The sequence below is a fragment of the Pseudopodoces humilis genome, chromosome 11 (assembly GCF_049639895.1).
Source record: "Pseudopodoces humilis isolate 2021_Gansu_Grassland_sample_001 chromosome 11, ASM4963989v1, whole genome shotgun sequence".
Lineage (NCBI taxonomy): Eukaryota > Metazoa > Chordata > Aves > Passeriformes > Paridae > Pseudopodoces > Pseudopodoces humilis.
The window spans coordinates 19,652,099-19,673,401 of NC_142210.1; the positions used below are offsets into that span (position 1 = coordinate 19,652,099).

The 21,303-nt window shown below is 38.9% G+C and overlaps 1 protein-coding gene across 9 annotated transcripts in view; it reads right to left on the reverse strand.

Moving 5' to 3' along the window:
* NAALADL2 (N-acetylated alpha-linked acidic dipeptidase like 2) overlaps positions 1–21,303 on the reverse strand; it is a 427,779-nt gene that overhangs the window by 168,932 nt on the left and 237,544 nt on the right. For all 9 annotated transcript variants that reach the window (XM_088061038.1, XM_088061039.1, XM_088061034.1 and 6 more), the window contains one exon: positions 11,893–12,163. In XM_088061038.1, coding sequence (XP_087917164.1) covers positions 11,893–12,163 — 271 coding nt within the window. The remainder of the gene's footprint in view (positions 1–11,892; positions 12,164–21,303) is intronic.

Consider the following 21,303-nt stretch of genomic DNA (forward strand, 5'->3'; position numbering starts at 1 on the left):
GTGATTTAAACTCGGCCTTAAAATTTTCAGTCAATGGGGTTTATGTCAGAATCCTGTCCCATTGTGCCTGAACTCAGCAGATTCTCAAGGCTGGGTGGAAGTTTCCTTGCCTTCTGTGAAACAAAGGGAATGAACACAGGACACCCAGAGGCTGCAGAATTTCCTTCAGTCGTTTATATCACACTGAATTAAAACCAGGCATTCCCTCCTAGAGTAGCTACAAGCATTAAGCCTTTGGAGAAGAAGCTTGAAGCTCGCACAAGGTGTCTAAAAGCACTTTATCCACAGCCAGGCCCTGCAGGACAGCTGTGGCAGGGATGGATCCATCTCAGCTGGGCAGGAGAGGGACCAAACTGAGCTGGGGGAGCTCCCTGCATCTGTTTGGGGCTCAGTGCGAGCAACAGCACAACACGAGCTGTGCCCACACAGCCAGGGAAACAAAGCCATGTCCTGTCTGAAATACCAGCTCAAAAGAACATCCTGTGACTGCAAACACCACCAGACAGAACGTGGGGCAGCAGGACTGAAACACTCCATGTGCTTTAGAACCTAAGTAAAATCAAAATGTTTCATTTTATACCATATGATACACTTGATATTTTAATTCCTTAGAGACAGGTGCTCCAGCTTTGTCCAATAGTTTCAATTTTAGAGACAGTTTGGCTGCATCAAAACAAAATGCCCAGAAAACAGCCTTCCATTTTCAGTCTTCCAAGTTGGAATTCATGATTCAGAACTGCACTGGTTTTGGCTGGGGTAGAATTAATTTTCCTCACAGTGCTGTTATGGGGCTGTGTTTTGGATTTGTGCTGAGCACAGGGGTGATAATGGGGATGTTTTGGTTATTACTGAGCAGGGCTTGCACAGATCCAAGGTCTTTTCTGCTTCTATAGCCCTTTACCTTCTTTACCCCTACTCCAGGTAAGCTGGGAGTGTCTGGGAGGTGACACAGCCAGGACAGGGGACCCAAACTGACCAAAGGGAAATTCCAGGCATATATAACAATAAAACAGACATCTACCTCAAAGAGGAAAATAATCACTCATATGTACAAAAGGAGGTGATCCACTGCATCAAAAGAACACTTCAACTTTCAAAAATCTCAGGGAGAACTCTATTTTCTAGATTATAATAAATGATCTTTCACAAAGTACTTACAGCCTTTGCTTGGCCAAACATCATCCACTTCAACATAATCAGGGAGATGCCCAACCATGTAATGATGCAAACACAAATCTGAGTGTTAAAGCAACATTTGAGCAAACAATTTGCAGAAGCAAATATGCAGTTGTGAAAAGGAAAATGACATCTTTCCCATCTCCTGTGAATTCTGTTTTGAGTCATTGCACAGATTTATAGATCTCTAAATTACATCTGTAGAAAAAGGACTGGGGAAAAATAAGTTCTAAAAATATATTCAGATGACAAGAAAAGGACTCCAATAAAAACGGGGAATGTTCCTGAGTAATATCAAATTCAAGTGGCCCAAATGATTGACCAGGACAAGTATATAGATACAGAAATGAACCTGAGAACAGCTCATCTCTGTGATTAAACAAGAATATTTTTCTGGTTTTCAACCACCTAACACTTTGGAAGCAGACTTATTTCACAAGAAACATGTACCGTGTCATTCATGTCTCACAGCTAATAAAACTGTACAGGGAAGAAAATGTTCTTTTCTGTTTCAGGCTTTCAAATTTTGCTTTTAAAAGTGCACTCAGGATCTTGGAGTAGATGTGCATCCTACATTGCACAGTAATCTAAAGGTTTTACATGGCAGCACCATTTGGCTTTTCTTTCAGAAACAGCTAACCTTCATTTTGAAAATTCTGCCTATAGCAAAATCAGTAGTTCACCTTTATCCCTGTGTTTCCAAAGATTAGGGTGAAGGCTCTCCTGAACTGTGCCAAATTTCACACAGATATTTTGAGGATTCATTGCTTAAGTGTGGGCAGCAAACAGGGATTTTTGTGAACTTGGTTCATGTGCTCTCAGCAGGGATGGAAAAACCTGGACAAAAAGAGGAAATCCCATGCAAAGGACAGAATCTGATTCTTTTTAGAGGGGGTCCCAGTAAACCACTCATCTTGTACAGTGGCATCTCAAAAGAAAAGCTGGAACAATGTTTACATCATCTACAACATATGGGAAAGTCTGAAGAGACTCTGGAATCTGGACAGCTTGATGGAGGAAAGAGAAACCTGCCCTGACATCATATAATCCATTTTATTGCTTAAAGCAGAAGATTTGCCATCAGTGCAGCCCATCCTGAGCTCTGGAGCTGGACAGAGCTTCCCTCATCTTCCACACAGCCTGGAATTCAGGTCAGCCTCCTTCACAGCAGTACAGAAGCACTCAGTATTATTGTAGTAATTCCATTTAATGGTTCAATTCCCAATAAAAGCAGTCAGGGACATGGTTAGACAACTATCAGTTACCACAGAAATCTGTGCTCAATTCCCTCTCTCTCTTCACCTGTTCTGATCCTTTCTGCCCCGGATCCTGACAATCGGCAAAAAGAAACTAGAAACAGGGAACTCTGTGTGTGCTCTCATAAATTCTGATTCAATCACAGATTTCACTAATGATCCATCTTCCTGCATTCACTGGTGCCTTTCCTTGAGTTTAACAAACACGAGAGACTCATTTCAGCACACAAGAACACACACCAGTCACCATTAGCAATCTCCACTACTTTAACTTCTGCTGAAGGGGTTCCCTCCATATTTCTTCCATTGCCTCTACATTTTTGGTACCTACTTCACAAATATTGTCAACACTTCATCTACACAGCCTGCAGAGAAAATGCAAAGGTTGTTAAAGCTTACTTCAGACAGAGCAACCCAACAGCAGCAGTAAGATAAGGGAAAGATCTCAGTTCAAAGAGTCGGTATTACCCTCAAATGAGGATGAGCCTGATACAATTTGTCATCCTAGATTTTAATTTGTGACTTCACATGATTATGAAGTTCTACGTGAACCTTAAGACCTAACAGATTTCATGGTAAAAGGGCAACATGGACAAAAACACGATAAAATTTCCTTGAATAAAATGTTTTGTTAGAAAAGTGACGCATTAATTCTTTTTCCAGCAACGTAAAATTTCTAGATTTTTCCTACTAATTCATTCCACAAAATACTCCCCAGGTGAAGATCATGCCTGGCAAGCACTGACCTGCAGCAGGAGATACATCCCTCTTGGATGAGAACGCGGCGGGAGCTTTCTTGCATATTTAAGCAGCTTTGCTCTCCCGTAGTTGGAGCCATTTCCAGACCTCTTCCATCTTTATTCACCCCTGTCTGCCCCTCCAAGGCAGCAGAGAGAGGCAGTGAATCTTGCAGCAGACAGGACTAACTCTATATGGTAACATAATTCAGTGGAAGGAAGATAAATTCCTTGAAGTATCTTCTTTCTCACGCACACCTACTCTCGGGCCAGTCACAACCTGGTGATTGATGAGGCACCTTCCCTTTGAACTGCAGAGCTCAGGAACGCCAGAAATAATTGTGAGAATAAAACTGATATAGCTCAGAATTAATTCATATTAAGTCCCTCTTAATGAATGAGATAAACACTGTAACTAATATTCATTTCACGAGGTTAGACAGGAGATTGATTTATATTTCATGGGAGAGACAGCACATCAGAATAAAAACCTAAGAATGTCTAAGAGAGAAGACCAATGTATTTTTGGCTTTATTTACTTTGCACTATTTTTTATTTATTTATTTTTAAAGAGGTACTTCTCTCCTGGGATTGCAGTTGGTAGGTGGAGGTGTAAGTGCTGTATTTCCAAACAGATTTAAAAGGGAATTTCTAAACAAAAGCTTTTTCTCCGGACATTTTAATCCAGCCAGGAAGAGGCCCTGGCATTTTGACAGTTCCCATACACAGCCAATGCACTTCTGCCAACAACACCTGGACACCAAACTTCCACTTGCCAATGGTTGCTGCATGGTTTGGGGGTTTTTTTGTGTTTTTTTTAAAAAAATTTTAAGCATTCAGTTATTATATATTTTTTCAACCAGCTGTATCACAGAAGCACATTTTTTTTTTCTTTTTTCATCCTGCTCTGAAAGGTTTCAAAAGTTATTTGCTTCAAAGGGTTTCATCTGAGAGTGGTCTTCTTCGTTTTTTGGTCTTTCCTACTACCAACCAAGGCTGTGTCCAGGTTTAGAGCATTCCTCAAAGCACTCTCTGGAGAGGTGCATCCTTTGCTGTTTAATACCAAAGTTTTTTAACAAAGAAGTCAGACAGTTTTAACAAAGTCAGACACACTGCAGTTCTCACCAAATTAATCTTACAATAAAGATCCTTAATTTAGATTATCCTTATTATTATTATATTATTAGTTTATTTATCCTTAATTTAGATTACATTTGAAACCACTCAAGGAGCCTTATACTTGCTTTTATTTTTTTAAAGAGAGCTTATTTCCACTCTTTCATGTAATAATCTTAGAAGACAGTATTTGGACTTTGTACCACCACATCCTAACAGAGGTAAGAAATCTTCAGACTTGTTTTAGATTTTCAGCTACTACTTTCATTTTCAAATATTAAAAAATATTTTAAAAGTGAGACAGAGTTCCCCATAGAAAAACATCCAATAAACTCATATTACTACATTAGAAGAAAATAAGTTTTAAGATTTTGACAAAATGTCCAGTGGTGACTGTACAAGTTGTACTGGTAGGTGGAGAGAATTCCTAAGATAAAACATGGCTGAAGCTTTAACTGGTGAGATTTATCACGCTGCATTGAAAATTAAAATAGCTGCTGCTGATTCTTTTCAGCTGCCAGCACTAATTCACAAGACACAACCATTATTTAGATTTTTTTCTGCAATTTAAAAAAGAATCAAGTGAAGTATGGCAGAAGAGTGATTTATTTATTTTTTTTTTTCCTTTTAAAACTCTATTTTATTTCAGTAATTATAACCCATATCCTCACGGATGCCTAATGCCAGAGACTGCCAGGGTCAGAGCCCTGTGCCCAGGCTCCCAGACATGTGATGTTTATGCTCAGTAAAATGGAATCTGCCTTCAACTACAGATGCTTTTCTATTGCTAATGTCCCTGAAGAGATTTTAGGACTTGCTTCTCTTCCTGAAAAACAAATTTTAAAAAATGAGAAGCAGCAATAGTTTAATCAATATTGTATTTTACAGTCACTCATAACTACCAGAGAACTGAGCAGCATTTTAAGCAGTTCTTTATTGTTCACGTATGAAACTACATTTTTTTAAACAATAAAGTTCTGTAAGTAGTTTTAGGGACAAGGATTGAGTACTATATAAATACAAAAATCTTTTGTTATTGTTCTCATATCAGTTGTAGTAGTTTCTTATGATGTTTTTCTCATACTAGCAATTTTTTTTAAAGCTGATATTTACTTAATAGTCCCTCTGTTGAAGGAAATTATTGCTTTTTTCAGCATAAGCAGGATTCCTTTGAGGCAGTTTTAAACCTCCAGAATACTGGAGAAATTTGAAAGAAAAAGGTCCCTAAAACACAATCCCAAGAGCTCACAGCACAAGAAGCTTTTTACTTGAAAACTCCTCCTCTGAGTAGAATATTGCCTTTACAAACTTAAACAGAGAGGAAAGCACAGGTATGTCATTGGTAGGCTCATATTTATCAAGAAGGTGAAGAAGAAGTTACAGAGAGAGAGAAGATGGCACTACCAAAGAAAAACATAACTTGTGATTTGGCAGAAACTTCCCTTGGCAAGTTCCACTTGACCTGAGTGCATCTGCATTGAGGTTTGAACCAAACACCATTAATAAAGAGTGGGGCTGGAAAAAAGCCTGACTGGGTGGGCACTAACCCAGGCATCCACTGAACTGTAGAGGTGATGCCAGCTCAGTGGGTCTGATCATACCATAAAAATTAAAGAGAAAAATATTCCTTGGAGACCCATGCAATTGCACAAATTTCACTGCTGTTCTCTCACGCTGACTACTAACAGACAAAATGTAACTCTGCTTAGAAATGATGTAGTTCCATTTATTCCAACAGAAATTCTGCTTGCACTAAAACCTAAACCAGGCACCAGATACTCCTCCCAAGCCCTCAGGGTTTGCACCCTTTAGTTTTTACCATGCAGTTGGAATATAAATAATTGTTATGGTTCAACACTGCTCCCTCTCTGATATTGTACAGAGGCTTTGCTAAGAAACGCCCTCAGCTGATTCTGTGCAATGGCATGGAAGTGCTCAGTGATCTGTTATGTCTCTAGATACCAAGATGCCTCACCTTTTGCTTTTTTATCATTTAAAAATTCTCATTTATTATTAATGTTATTATTACTAAAATGCCACTGCTAATGTTTTATTAGTAAAACATCAGGACAGCGTTGACTTGCAATTATAAAACAGCAAAAAGGCTCTGCAACTGCAGCATTTGCATCTTTGAAACCCTGCCCTTCAATGACACAAAAATCTTCCAGCAATATTCATCGGGGCTTTGAGCATGATGAACTACTATTATTTTTAGGGAACTGTACAACTTTATTTATTAATGGTTATGTGATATATGCCAGAAAACTGACAGGATGTTCTGCAGGACATCTCCTCAATGATCGCTTTTGGAGTCCTCGCCTGCGATTTTAAATTATATAACCTTCACATTGCATTTCACAGCTTTCTATATGTAATTAAAATGGAGTGGCAGCTATGCTGTAGTTAATGTTGAATGTTGTTTTCTGCTTAAAGGTCAAGTCTATTCTAAAATCCATATTCTTAGTGAGATTGTCTTGAAAATTTGCTGTGCCTACTTGGTATGCAGAGCAGCAGTCTAAATTATGATTATTTGTGGAAGAGGTTTCGGAGAAACTCTTCTATAAATAAAAGATAAATAAAGCTGCACTAAAACTTCTAAATGTTACCAAAAAATCACATGATTCTTCTCATTTGTGTATATGTGTTATTCAACCTATAGCCCTAACCATCTGCAAAACTGATTTCAGTTGCTAGGGATTCATTTTAGCTAGTGCACGTCTCTTCAGAGAAGAAATCTTTAAAAATGTTAATAAAGATAATAATGAACTAAATTTGGCATGCCTAAAAGAATTAAATGCACACATGCATCAAGAATCCCTCTAGCTTGGTATTTTGCACCAATGTGCCATCAAAAATGACTGAAAGACTTAGGAAGAGATGCTGTGATTACTTAATCTAAATTAAATGCACTCTCTGCCTTTGGAATTCAAGATGTGCGAGTGAGTATGCTGCAGAAGGCTCATTTAGAAATTTTGCCTGGGGATAAAAATAACCTGGGAAGATTTTAAAATTTTCTAAAACCAACCCGCTGACACCGATCTTAATTCTGAAATATTGTTAAGGAAATTAACACTGATTAGCTGGAGGGAAGAGAAAAGATAAAAAGGGTGCACTAATCACATTTCCAGCACAACGAAACCAAATCAAATGAAAGCAAGCTTTGGGGTCAAGGACTTCCTGATGCACTGTCCCCTCCAGAGGAACTCCAGACCTTTTGGTGCAGAGCTGGAAATAAAGAGAGCTGCCAGTACTGGCAGCAAACAGGGCTGTAAACCTGAGCACAGAGGGGACTGCAGGACACAGAATTGGGGACTGTAGGACACGCTCCTGGCAGGAGTGGGAAAGGTGAGAGGAGCAGGCAGTAGAGGAGAGGAAGACTCCCATCTTCCTGCAAAGGACCTGAGAAAGAAGGGGATGGGTGGGGAAAGGAGACATCTACAGACAGCCATAAGAAAATGGGATATTGGGTAAGAAGTGAGCAAACTCCCCTCCTCGTGAAAGAGGATCTGACAGCAAAATCCAAGTCCTGCTTCCCTTATTCCCCTCTTGGCAAGGTTGAAGAATGGTGGGAAGATGACTGAGTGAGCATAACAGATGGGCTTGTACTTCCCAGATTGCTTCAGGTTGCATTAATCTCTGCGGTGGGTTCTCATTTAGCTGAGAAAATGTCACCAAAACAAACGAAGCGGAGCAGACTGGGACGTGAGCAGCAGATGCAGAGAATCTCTTCTGCACGGTGTGGGGAGAGGCAGGCAGGCAGCATTCCCACTTGCCTGCTCCCTGCAGCCCTTCCAAAACTCATCAAAGATACCCCTGGCTGATTGGGAGTATAAATGCCTCAGATCAGCAGAAAAATCAGTAGAAACTGGGAATGTGGATGATGGCAGGGAAGTGAGGTGACACGGGAGGGGAGTCAAAGCAGTCAGGGAACAGGGACAGAGCAGTGGCCAAAATACAAAAGATGTGTTGGGAGAACTGTCTCAGAGACGAGCACAATTCATTGCTGTCCATAAACCCTGAAATAATCCCTGCCTGCATGTGCATCTCCATTTCAACAATGTGCCAGTAGAAGGCTCTTGCATCCTCTCCTGGCTCCTGAATCAACACAACACTCTCAGTATATGAAAGGTCCAGGAAAGAAACTTGGGTTTGCTGAGAGCATCCATGAGGGTGAAAACAAGATACTCACCAGAAGAGAGGGCAAGCAAAGGAACCAAGAGGGATTCGGTGCATTATTCCAAAAGAGACAGAGTAGTGAATCATGAGGCAATGCCGTGTAACAGAGGACACCAAGTGTCTCAGCTCAAAGCTTGAAAGCAGACTTAGGATTGCCAAAAGTTCCTTAACACTTCCATAAAGTAAAGAGTGAATAAATTGAAGGTGAAAGGAAAGTGAGGGAAAACTCCAGGTCACACAAACATAATTTCAGAAAATGCGTGAATACAAAGCAAATAACATTTACATTTTGCTTTAATTAGTCTGTCCTTGAACGTTATTCCAACACACCAACCATTATTACATCTTCCAGGACTATTTCCAGTTGCTAAAGAAACAGTGGAGGGAGCAGACAAACACTGTGGCCATGTGTTTGCTCCAGGAGCTGCTGCACTCTGCAGAACTGACTGAAACCAGCTGCCCAGTGCCCCGAGTGCCACCCAGGCTCCTGCAAGCCCAAATACATCCCTGCTCCTCCTCTGGTGCACTCAGTGATCACCACCAGCCGTGTCACACGTGGGCTACTGACACCACCTAGCAGTGTGGAACTGAAGGGGGACACCAGACTTTGGGGGTTCACAGCCCCCTCTCATCAGCTCCCACCAACGTTCCCCAGCTCAGCCCCCTCCACTCCCCAGGACAGAACAGCCACAGCTCCTGGATCCCAGTGCTCCAGGAGGCAGGAACAGCACATTCGGATTCACCACACCACCCTCACTTGGAGACTGGCTGGATACTGTCTGACAATGCATTTTGCTTTAATGCATAAATTTGAAGCAATGTAATTTCCATTTATATGTGCACTCTGTTGGCCAGAGCAGCCCTCCTGTTTTTATCAAGCAGACAAAAGGTTTAAGCTCTATAAAAGGTGGCTGATATTTAAGTTTTAATAAAAATATATTTCAGGTATGTCATTCTTTCCTTAGGCTGACCTAGCCTACAATATATTATTTACATAACTGCTGCAGTATCTATTTCAAAACTGACTCGACAGCCCTCTCCAGAACTGTAAGCTGCCCTGCCTGTCACCATGATGGGTAAACACTGTCACCTTTTCACAGCCCGATGAAATATAGAGAAGTAGTAAAGTGCACCATCCATCACAATGGCACTAAGTAGGTTTTTGAAGTAGATTTCAGATCACAAATGCTCACATTTTTACTCACAAATGCTGTTTAGACTGTTACCAGAAAGCACAAATTGGATGGCTCATATACAATGGCTGTATGATGAATGGACATGACAGGTGGTCAAAGAAAATGAGTCTTGCTGTTCTACAAATAACCTTGTCAACATCAAAGTGGAGCTGTAGCTCTGCTGGTAGCCAGACTGCAATAGCTTAATGGTTTTATTTGCTTCAACTTCTAGCAAACCAAACAGACAAATGAGATACAATGAAGCAGCAGCACCCAGGCAGTATTAGCAATTCAGCCTGATTAAGTGACACATAATAGGAATTTTCTGCTAAGGATGTGCCACATTTGAAATAAAACTATTCTGGTTATGAGTAGCTGTTATAAAAATACCTGTTCACAGGAAAACCCTCATGATTTTGCAATCACAAACCACTGCAGGATATTCAAAATACGCGACTTGTAGCTCCACTGCAAGCAATCAAGTCACTTTCTGATGGCTGAACCCAGCAACAACCACCACCTGCTACTTCTCATCTAAAGTTTTTCTACTTCCATTAGTTTAAATAGTAGAGATTTGTGTGTATGATTGAAAGTCAGGAAGGTTAGATCACTACCAACTTACCTGCAGCCTAAACAAATAGGAAAATTTCCCTTTTAGGCAAAACTTCTAGATCTAAGGACATTTCAGGTAGACTTTTTGAAGAACAGAAGAACACATCTCAAGTTTTGTAAGGGTGCTGAGGTATCTCAAAGAACTGACAGAAAAAGTATGAGGAGAGTCATTCTTTGGTTCCAATGCAAGTTTGGAGTTTTGCCAAAGCCAAGGTCCAGCCCCTGTGATGAGGATGGTGTTTGTGGGCCTCATTTCTGCTGAACTCATAAGAGAAAACTACCCTGGAACATAATGGAAAGTGGAACATGTGCTGCTGGGAATAACAGCAGTGGTTTTTCCAGAAACATTGGATTTCCTTCAATCTGATGAATTTGTTACCAGCACATTGACATTCATGAAATAAAACCTCAAAGGTCACAACCATTCTTCTCTCTGATTACAGTTACTCTTACTAGGTTACAATGAGAAAATAATATGAAATATGGAGTTTTTAAGTGATATGAGAAGGCAACCCCATTCATTAGTACATGGAAAAGTTAAAGAGTGTATCATGCAAGTCAGGACCTTTTCTTGCCTACTTCATTTTGCTTCTCAGCAACAGATTTGAAGTGGACAGAGCCCCAGAATGGAGGCTGACAAGACTCAGCATGGACAGTAGGCATGCTTAAATATTAAGATGTTCACAATCTGTTCCTTTATAGCCTGTAAGTGTTCTAAGCCATGAACAAACATATCTTTTAAATAAGAAACCAAGATGGAAACCCCCCAGCATCAGTGGAATAATAATAATGTGATACTTTTAAAAGGAAGAAGATGACAATAATGCAATTAACAGTGAAACTGCAATTTTTATATTTCAGAAATATTAAGATTTACGCTATCTCAGCTAGGAAGGTAAACAGAAATGATGGCCCCTTTGTGCACTCTCAAAATATTTAGCAAGAAGCTAAAGCAAAACAGACAGTGAAGACAAGATAATCCAAGATCTTATTTCGCTTGGCAAGTAACAAATCCAAATAGGTAGAATCTTTTTGCTGACAAAACTTCCTAGAGTAACTACAGTAAGATAAAACTACAAATCGGTGTTTTCGAGAGGAAACAGAGCAGATGTGTCAACTGAGTTGTCACAGAAAAAACTATGTGAGATCCACAACCATAATTCAGAGGCTTCAGGTATTAGCCCAGCACTCCCACCAGCCTCATCTCATCCTTCCTACAAGCATCCCTCAAATCAGTAGCACCCATATATCAGCAAGGATAAAGTGAAACTCTAGACACAGCTTCCAGATTTTTACACACAAGCAAAATGTGACAATTCATAAACACAGATACTTGAAAAGAAATTATTCACATAGATATATGTGAGTGTATATCTGTATATATCTCCTATGAGCTATTCATAAATATAAGGTTGTAAGGTTAATTAAAATAAGTATGATGGCCAAATCATAATTCACATAAATGTGCTTATTTCAAGGCTGGGTATTTCAGCATATTATCAATTGGATTTGATGATCTTAGAAGTCTTTTCCTACCTAAATAATTCTGTGATTCTATGTCAAATTTTCCAGTCAGGTTCAGGAAAACCTGATGTTTCCTAACTCTATTTCACCACAAGTGACAGAGACAAATGGCCACGTTACCTCAAGAGTTCCTTTGGCAGAATAAGCTGCGTACGAGTACAGGAGGTCTTGGCTGTGAAGTGTTTTGGGGTCTCTGCTGCACTGTTGTCCACTTGGATAAAAGCATTCCCCGCTGTTCTGCAGAGTTACAGTGTTTGAAGAAGGGCCTGGCAGGTCGAGCAGAACGGAGTAATTCACCAGCTGGACATCTTCCAGGCCTTGGGAATGCCACTGACCCAGGATCTTCATTGCAATGTCTGCATCATCTTCTCTGCGGAACTCTAACAAATCTCTGGGGAAAAAACCCACACAAACACAGGTTGAGTTTATTTCCCATCAGGTCTCTTGTACCTTTCTATGCATCAGTGCATGACTTTATTAAAAAAACTATCATCAAACATGAAAAAAAAAAATTATACAACTTCCATTTTTTGGCAAATATTTTCTTACCAAGTACAAGACAAAGGCAATTGCTTTTTTGGAAATAAAAATAAGAAAAAAATGTATGTATAGGAGACATATCCAAATGGAACAAAGAATCCTACAGAAATTACCACAGTAACTGTTTAAAAATTCGTACATCATTTGCTGTTAAAATTTCTAAAAGAGCATAAATTTAACCAATCTTTAAACGTGAAGAAGCCAATCTGAAGTAACATCTCAAGGATGTCAGGGAGGGCATGACGCTGAAAATTAGTTATAATTACATTGTTATAATTACATGTTTGGCTTGAATTCATCAAGGAAAGCAAATTTACTACGCAGAATGGAACTGTTCCCCCAGATGATGTGCTCACTGTCAGCGAATTCTTCACATTTCCTACCTGCACTGAAGAACTACCAGAGCCACCAGCTTGGCCAGCATAAAAGGCAAACATGGGAATTATTTTGGCATTATCCACTGATGGGTCAGTGAGAACTCAGGTTGGTCTGGGCTCGTAGCACTGGGTTTGCATCACTTTCCACACTGACTGGCACAGGGGCCACAGGATGAAGGCACCAAAGGACCACCCTCCTCCCCAGCACATGCCAAAGGATTCCAGATGCTGAAACTATTGCCAGGATAACTTCAGAGGATGGGCTTGCTGAAGGAACAACTGCAGGCTTTCTCTACTTACACAGGCAAGCAGTCATGTAAGCAAAGAAGTACAGAAATAAAATTTATTACTCAAATAAACTTGAATAATAAATAACAAAATAAACAAATAAACAAATACTTGTGCCCAAGTACAGCACAAAAAGCTTATGGAATATTTGCTGAATTTTGTGAAGTTGAGTTTTTTTTTCGTTTGTTTGGTTTTTTGCCAAACAAAGCTCTCAGGACTGAAAAGAAGATTAAGGATCACAGATGTATTGATTTCTAAGCAGAGATACTGACACTGCCTGAAAGTCTTGTGCACAACCTTCTCTTCACAAAAAGGCCACTAAACTTAACTGCTTTAAGGTCCTCAACAGAACTGCAAAAAACACCCTGGCTGTTTTGCACACGTCAAAAACAAATGGTTGAATAATGTGCAGTTTTTTTAAGCAAGCAACAGGTATCTGAGAATCCCACCAGGCACTTTCCAGGTACCCCTGCAGTATCCAAAACCTCCTGGCTAAAGGTACTGGCATTCCAGGAGGGTCTGCAATGCCCCCAGGGACAGCTCCAGCAAGCAAAGCTTGGGATGGAAGTCAAGCACAAGGGCTGCCTTCTCCACCCATCTTGTGAATGTTTGAAAAATGAACATTTACTGCCTAGACAACATCAAGGCCTTAAAAGGGAGAAAGTGGAGTTGTAACACCCATTATTCCTAGAAATGGCTCAGAAATTATGTACTCCATTCAAATGCCTAATGCCCATCACCACATTGCATGGGTGGAATGGTCATTCCAACATGCAAAAGGCTTTTTTAAAAAATAGATATATCTTTGTATAATAATGGGGTTTTTTTATAAAATATGATTTTTAAATTTTTAAATTTTTCAGTATCAAATTCAAGATAAAATTGTTCAAAGCAATATGTTGTATCCCAAGCTGAATTGCTCCAGGGAGGCTGGTCACACCCAAAGTTCAAAATCTTTACAACAACACTGGATTTATGTTGGAACTTCAGGGACCTTGTCAGGAACAATAACTGTCTTGCGGATTTAATGTTTTTGAGTTATCAAAAATAAGTCTTCAAGCAGTCTACACCACACAGATGACTTAATCCAATCTGCAGTATATTACAAGTTTCCAATTTCCTCTCCTGTGCCTGCTAATGTAATGACATAAACTTGGGCAGTGCAGAAATATAGAAAGTTGTTTGATTAACACAATCATTAACAAAATATTTGCATTTCCCTGAGGTGATAGAAACATTAATAGAATAAATAATTAAAGAAACTTATCCCAGGCCAATAGGGTTATGGCACATTGCAATCAGAAGTATTCAGCCACAATAAAAGGAATTAAGCATTAAAAGAGGAAGATACAATAAGCAAGTTGCTCCCTTACTAATAGAAGTTACTTTCCCCTTCATAACTAAATCAACATGTCTTTGAAACTTTGAAACAACATACCTGATTAAATTACAGAAATTATTCCACTCACTATTTACCCCATAACCTCTTTATAGCATGTTGAAATCAAATTGCAAATTATGAGCACACATTATTTTACAATAAGTCAGCACATATTAGACTACTTTGATAAATCTTACAAACGCCACCAGAAAGCTTTTTTTCCCAGACTTATTACAATAGCTGACTTGCATTTGCTTTTGATGCTGACTGCATGAACTTCAAGTCAGAGCTAATTTAACTCATTATTTTTTCACATACTAATTGTGTAACAAGTAAAATATGCATAACCAGTATTTTCTAAACCCAGCCAAATTCAGAAAATTGTCAAGTTTGGCAGTTCAGCCTGGAAGAAAATCAACACTTCATATGCACTTCACAGTCCTTCTTTACAAATGCTCAAATTATTTACTTCCTAGAACTTGCAGTGCTCAGAAACTCCCAGCAGTGGGAATTCAGCAGTGGAGAGGAGCAGCCCCTCAGGATGAGGATGTTCCTCAGTTCCCCGAGCAGCTGCACACTCAGAAGGAACCAATACCATTGCAATTGCCAATTTCCATTTACAGCACTGCCTCTGATAACTTCAGCCAAATTTTTTACTCCCTTTGGTCACATTAAAATGATACTTTATTCAGGTGCTTTTTTCAGGTTCATTCAATGGGAATAACCACAAAGTTTATGGGCACATCTCTGTTGTAAATCTCCATAATCCAGTGAAGTGGAGCCACCACACGCTGAAGATTTGGTCTCAAGTCAGAATCAACACTAACAAATCTAACAATGCCAGGCTGCACACTCCTGTGCCTTTCTAGGATGCTCTCAGGGACTTCCACAAATTCCTGACCTTTGTTTTCTAATAAAGATCAGGATTGAACTAATGTACATCAGAACAGGATATAAACTAATTTCTTGAGCATTCTCCTCCATCTCAAAATGCTCAGTTCCTCAACTCTTAAAAAAACAGGTAAAATTGCATTTAAAACCTAGAAAGTTCACCCTACTTCACTTGAAGAAGGTAGAGATTTCCCACTTTGGTGTGACCAAAAGACTACCACTGTTGAAGATTCAAAGTCCTAAACCTAGAAAAACAATTTTAAATATGTTGAAGATACACCTGTAATAAAGCCAGGGGTTCTGCAGCCTCTGAAGCTTCAAGAGGCTGTTCTTTACCAGGCAATTATAAAAGATAAATGAACACACACACACAAAAGATACAAATTTCATTTTCAATTTGGTAACCATGGGGAACACAGACCTGCCGTGCCTTAATGGAAAGTCATTTGCTACAACAGCACTTTTTGACACATTTGCCAAAGGAGAGAACAAGGTATTGCAAATAAGCCAGCTGGGACACTGAACACCACTCAACAGATACTGAAAAATTACAATAGGTCACTCCAACAACCAAGAGATGGAATAATTTAACTGTATGACACAATTACTTCTCAGTTAATCCTATTAAATTTCTATAAAACCCCATAAAAAAAGAAAAATGGAATTGCAGAAGGATTCTACAGATTCAATCTGAAAAAAGCTACAGGGACAAAAATTCCCAGCAAATACGTAAAACTTTAAGTGTGGTTGGTTTGGTTAGTTTTTTTCCTTTTCAGATTTACCACCTGTATTGCCACGAGCATGGGGAACTGGCCTACACTTCCTGGCCTACTAAAAAAAATTATCTAAATTCCAGTTTTGCTGAGTTAGATGTTTAAATGCCTTATTCCCATATTTTGACTGTAAATTTCCATTGTTTTCTTCCAGTTCACCAAAATTGTTCATAAAGCAACTACTGTGATTTTAGGTAAGAGCTAACAACAAATGTGATTTTGGAATTTTTACAGATTGATTTTTCAGCTGAGTGGCTGCTCTCAGATCCTGTGAGCTGCAACGACCTCTCATATTTTGTAAAGCTGCATCAGATCAAAGTGTTCTCTTGTCTCAACATGATGCTCCCAACAGTAGCTGGTAGCAGATAATCACAGAAGAATGAAGGAAATGCATCACGTGGGGTTAATACATTTATAGCCTCTCATGTAAATGTCTTTTTTTTTTTTTTATAATTTAAACCTCAGACTTTGAGTTTTAAAGATGTTTTCATATGTTGAGGATTTCAGAGATTGTTTCAGTCCATTAAGAGCCGAGCTGTGGCACAGGATGCACCAACTGCTCAGCAGATGCACCAGCATTTCCCACACTTGCAGAAAGAGGAATTATTTGTGTCCATCACACACAGTATGCACACACAGGAAACACTCAGGAAATACCACCTGCCCAAGCCACATCTGCTTCAATTTTAATTACATGTTCCTGTTAATTAGGGCACTCCACCAGGCTGGTCTCCAACATGCCCAGTTGGATTTCCCATAGTCTGAACTGATGGCCACAAATTTGCTGCTCCCAAAACATAGAAATAAATAAATTCAGGTCCAAGAAAGGATAAATATTTATCATGAGGTGAGAGAAACGTGTTCATGGTGTGAAGAGTTGCACGAAGGATCCTGAAGCACCTCAGGTTCTTCAGGTTACATTGCAAGGTCACCAGCATCTGCTGCAGAAAGCTGACCTGTGAAATGTCCTCTGTCACATCTACCATCAGTCTTCATACATTCTGGATATTCTGGGCATATTTCTAGCAATAATAATAATAATAATAATAATAATAACAACAATTACCCCTGCTCATTCTTGGGTAACAACATACTGCTTTTGCTACCTAAGGGAATATTTACAGAGCTGCATCTACACCACAAATGTTACATGGGGCCTACAATATACATTTAAACATGCTTTAACATAAAGAAGTACAATTCATGCTTTTAACAAAAGGGACTATGATTTATGGTATCTTTTACTACTCACAGACACAGAATAAATTCAATTCACGAAATCATAAAAATTACAGAATGTCAGAAAACAGAACAGTGGTTCTAAATTTGGTTGTGCAGTTCTCTAGCAAAAAAACCCTTTGGAATTTTATTTTTTTAAAAAAAATATTATGTCTCCCGTGCCTTTCAGGTATTTCCAATAAAAGTGTCATAAGCTCTCTCTTTAGAAAGTCATTCTATGAGAAAACATAATAATACTTTTAAACAAAACTCTATAGCATTTTTACACTGTGTTGAAGCTCACCTGGGTACTAGACTTCCACAGGGGTACCTGACCAAATGTATCTTCTCCTGTCGTAGCATAAATTGATGCAGAACTGCTCCAGGGAAAACTTCTCATTTTCCTGAGAAGTTCTTTGCCATGGGATTGAAGAACACTCTCAGGTCTCAGCCCCTGCTGCCTCCCAAGCTCAGCTATTTTGTACATTTATGGTTTTTTCACTGCAGGACTACCAAGTTTATTTTTCCTACCCATCACATCAGTCAAATGCCTTTTATATTTTTTAAATAAAACTCATGGGGATAGTTCAAATCTCACTTTCCAACATCGTGATGCACGCCAAACTTGCATTCAAGGCAGATGGTGGAAGGCAGTGAAAAATGACTGATTCTCTCACTCTCAGATTCCACAGTTTATTGGAAAACAAGCAATTCTTTGTTCCCCAACACTAAACATTGCAAAGTCATGAACTGGCCATAGGTGAGCTTTCCAAAGCCTTTTAAGAGATCTGGATATCAGTTATGTGACATTTGACCAGCATCCAAATCTTCCAAACACTTCAGGACATTAGAAGGCCAGTATGAGATAGCAGGGGGTCAGGTAGGCAGAGACAGAGCTAGAAACAGAAACTTGATTGGCTATTTACACTTGTGGCTTCAATTATCAAATAGTATTTATTTTATTTTATTTCTTTTTTTTTTCTTTTAAATCTTACTTAATTTTTTTTTTTTTTCATGCACTCACTTTTCTGTGACCTACACCTTACTCAACTACATGAGAATGATATGAGAATGCCATTAAGCATTTCTCTTCCCTCATTCTGGAAACAGGTTTAAAAAAAAAATAAAAAACCACAAACTATAGATGGTTATCACTATCTACTTTTACAATAGGAAATGAACCACAGCACATGGGGAATGACAGCTCCAGTCCACAAATGGACTGTTTCAAAGATCCTAAGACCTAATTCTACAGAAAGAAAATAACTATTACTATTATTTAGCTCTAAAAAACTCACTGCCAGGTTCCACTGTTCCCTTTGGTTACAAGAATGACACTTTCCTTTTAGCAAAGCAAGGAGACCTTGCTTCTCCCTAACACAAAACTTCAAATACTTACCACAAACTGGACTGATCTATTCCTCATACATTTATTCTATTTATTACAATAAATGGCTTTCAACAGATGAGATGTTGGTAAAAAAAGTTATTTCAAAATTTGTACACAATGAAGAGATCTACAGGAAACCTCTTTCATTATTATTAAAGGAACTCTTGTTTGAAAGATGATCTCTCAAAATGATGCCATTTTCTTTCACAATCAATAACATGCCCACAACTACAGTTTTCTTATTAATTTTCATAGTTCCTAAATTTCAGTCACAGGAGACAGGTTTTCTTCTATGGTGCAGATGATTGTGTGCATGCATAACATCACAAACTGCACTTTTGTACAGTCCCACCTAAAACATTTTAAATAAGCTGCATGCTTTAACCTAAACCTTTATTTTGGACATACAAGGATATCTTAGCCTCTGTTTCAAACACAGCAAAGGGAATATACAATTTTATTCAAAGATTACAGGTCTAATTATTTAATCAAGGGTTTTACTCTGTTTTCTCCTAATGCAAGAGAAGCAGCAGCTCCAAACAGCTGTGCCCTGCATTTTCCAGCAGGTTACAACGCCGAGGGCGATGTCGAGCCACAGCGGAAGGAGGATGGGAGAAAGACAATCCCTCACCTTGAAATGTTTGCACATAACCCTGCATTCACTGGCAGAGCACTGACCCAGCAAAACTTCACAACGATATCATCTTCTTTTCTTCCCAGACCACAGGGAATATGTCAGTGCCTCAATAAAATGTGACCAGCTGCATAATCAAGTCCAAGTGGTTCCTTTTACTGTCGGAGACAATTAGGTTTACTTCCAGCAAGAGACCATTTCTGTGTGGATATGAATAGCAGTGGTTCTTTTTCTATACAGAAAACCTATTGATCAAAAAAAAAAAAAAAATAAAAAAGACCCTTGAAACCTTGCTTTTTATACAGGAAATCTGCTGATAAAAAAAAAAAAGAAAAAAAAAGAAAAAAAAATCTCAATACTGCTCAACTGGCAGTATTTTATTCCTTTCAATTGCCAATCATTAGATTGCACTGTGAACTCTAAAGTAATTACACTGAATGTGTCATTCTGATGGCACTGGACATCTTTATTGGAACTGTATGATTTAACTTTTAAATAATACCCCAGTTCTCAAAGGACAATAAGGAATTAAAGAGGGTATGCTAACCCAAAATCAAAAAACAAAAAACCCCAACCAAACCCACAACTTAGCAATGCTTAGAAATGCTACCTATTATTTAAAGATTGAGGATTACTTTGAATTAGGTAAATCCCCAAATAAATGTTTCATTTTTAGAATTTGAAAAGAATGTAAAATCTTTAATTTCTTTCATTAATTTCAAGAAGTTAACCTTATATACAGGAAGACCTAAGACAACCACAAGATGATGCCATGTAACCTTCCTGTTACCAGCCTCATTTCCCTATATGTTAATTTACTAGTGCAATTTTAATAGAACTGCAAAGATTCCTAGCTGATATGTCAGCTTGGATATTTTACAAAAATATTTAAAATTCTGGTAGAGTGTATTGGCTAAAATGAAAACTGCAGATTAAAAGGCAAAAAAAAAAAAAAAGAGGAAGGATAAAATACCATCTCCACATGCTTATGTAAGAAAAGTGTTATCACAAATGCCATATCACAAGGCTTAGTTCTGATAATCTCCATCTCACCAGCTGAACTGTGTTCCAGATGCATTTGTTTTCATCTGAAAACTCTGACAGCTTCCAAGTGACCCTTCAGCTCTAATATACAGCTGAGGAAATCAGCACTGATAACCAAAACACTGTCCTGAAGTTATTTACACTGTACCACAAATCCAACTGCTTGTGGATAAACTAAAAGCTCTCTCCTCCAAAGGAGCAAGCATAAAATCTTATAAAGACAGGCTTGGGAAGAGGCCACAGGAGATCATTTGGTTTGAGGCAGGCTCAGGTCATCCCACTGCCACTCCAGGCATTTCTTTTCCTGCCCTTTTCCAAAGATATAAACCTCTTGTCCATCCTAAATAATCACCCTGCTGTATTTAGACTCACTGCATTTTCTCCTTTCCCCCTGTTGAGAACAGACTAATCTTTTTCTCTCTGCAGGTGTTTCTTTACATACTTAGGGATTGCTCTCATGGCCTTCCCTCAACTGATCTTGCCTTGAAATCAAATTTCCTCAGTCATTTCCTAAGAAATACTGCTCCTGAAATCTCCAGCTGCCCTCTCTCACCACTTTTGGCCCCTTTCCAGCCTGTCCCTCCTCCTCTTGAAGCACAAGTCCAACAAAAGGCCATTCTGAATATGCCATTTGCACTGAAAATGAAGGATTAGTATCCAATTATCCTCTGCCTCCATAAAATTCAATTATTATCCTTCTGCTGTCCTTTATTTTGATTTCAACTCTGTACCTCTCCAGTAAGTTCATCGACTCCTTCAGCTCTGGTGACCTCAAAGGGGCCTCATCATTTCATCACTCTTTTGCTTCTAGAAGGAATGGTCCTGAATACATCTCCCTCAACTGTATAAAACAGGTCAGATTTTCAAAGTGCTGAGAATCCACTGTTAAAAATGTACTCACCTGCTCCCAACCCCCAAAAAAACCCCACAAAAAGTTCCCAAAAAAGACAACTTAGCTTAAGTGCTAGACATCCAGAATTGTTCTATCTGCCCCA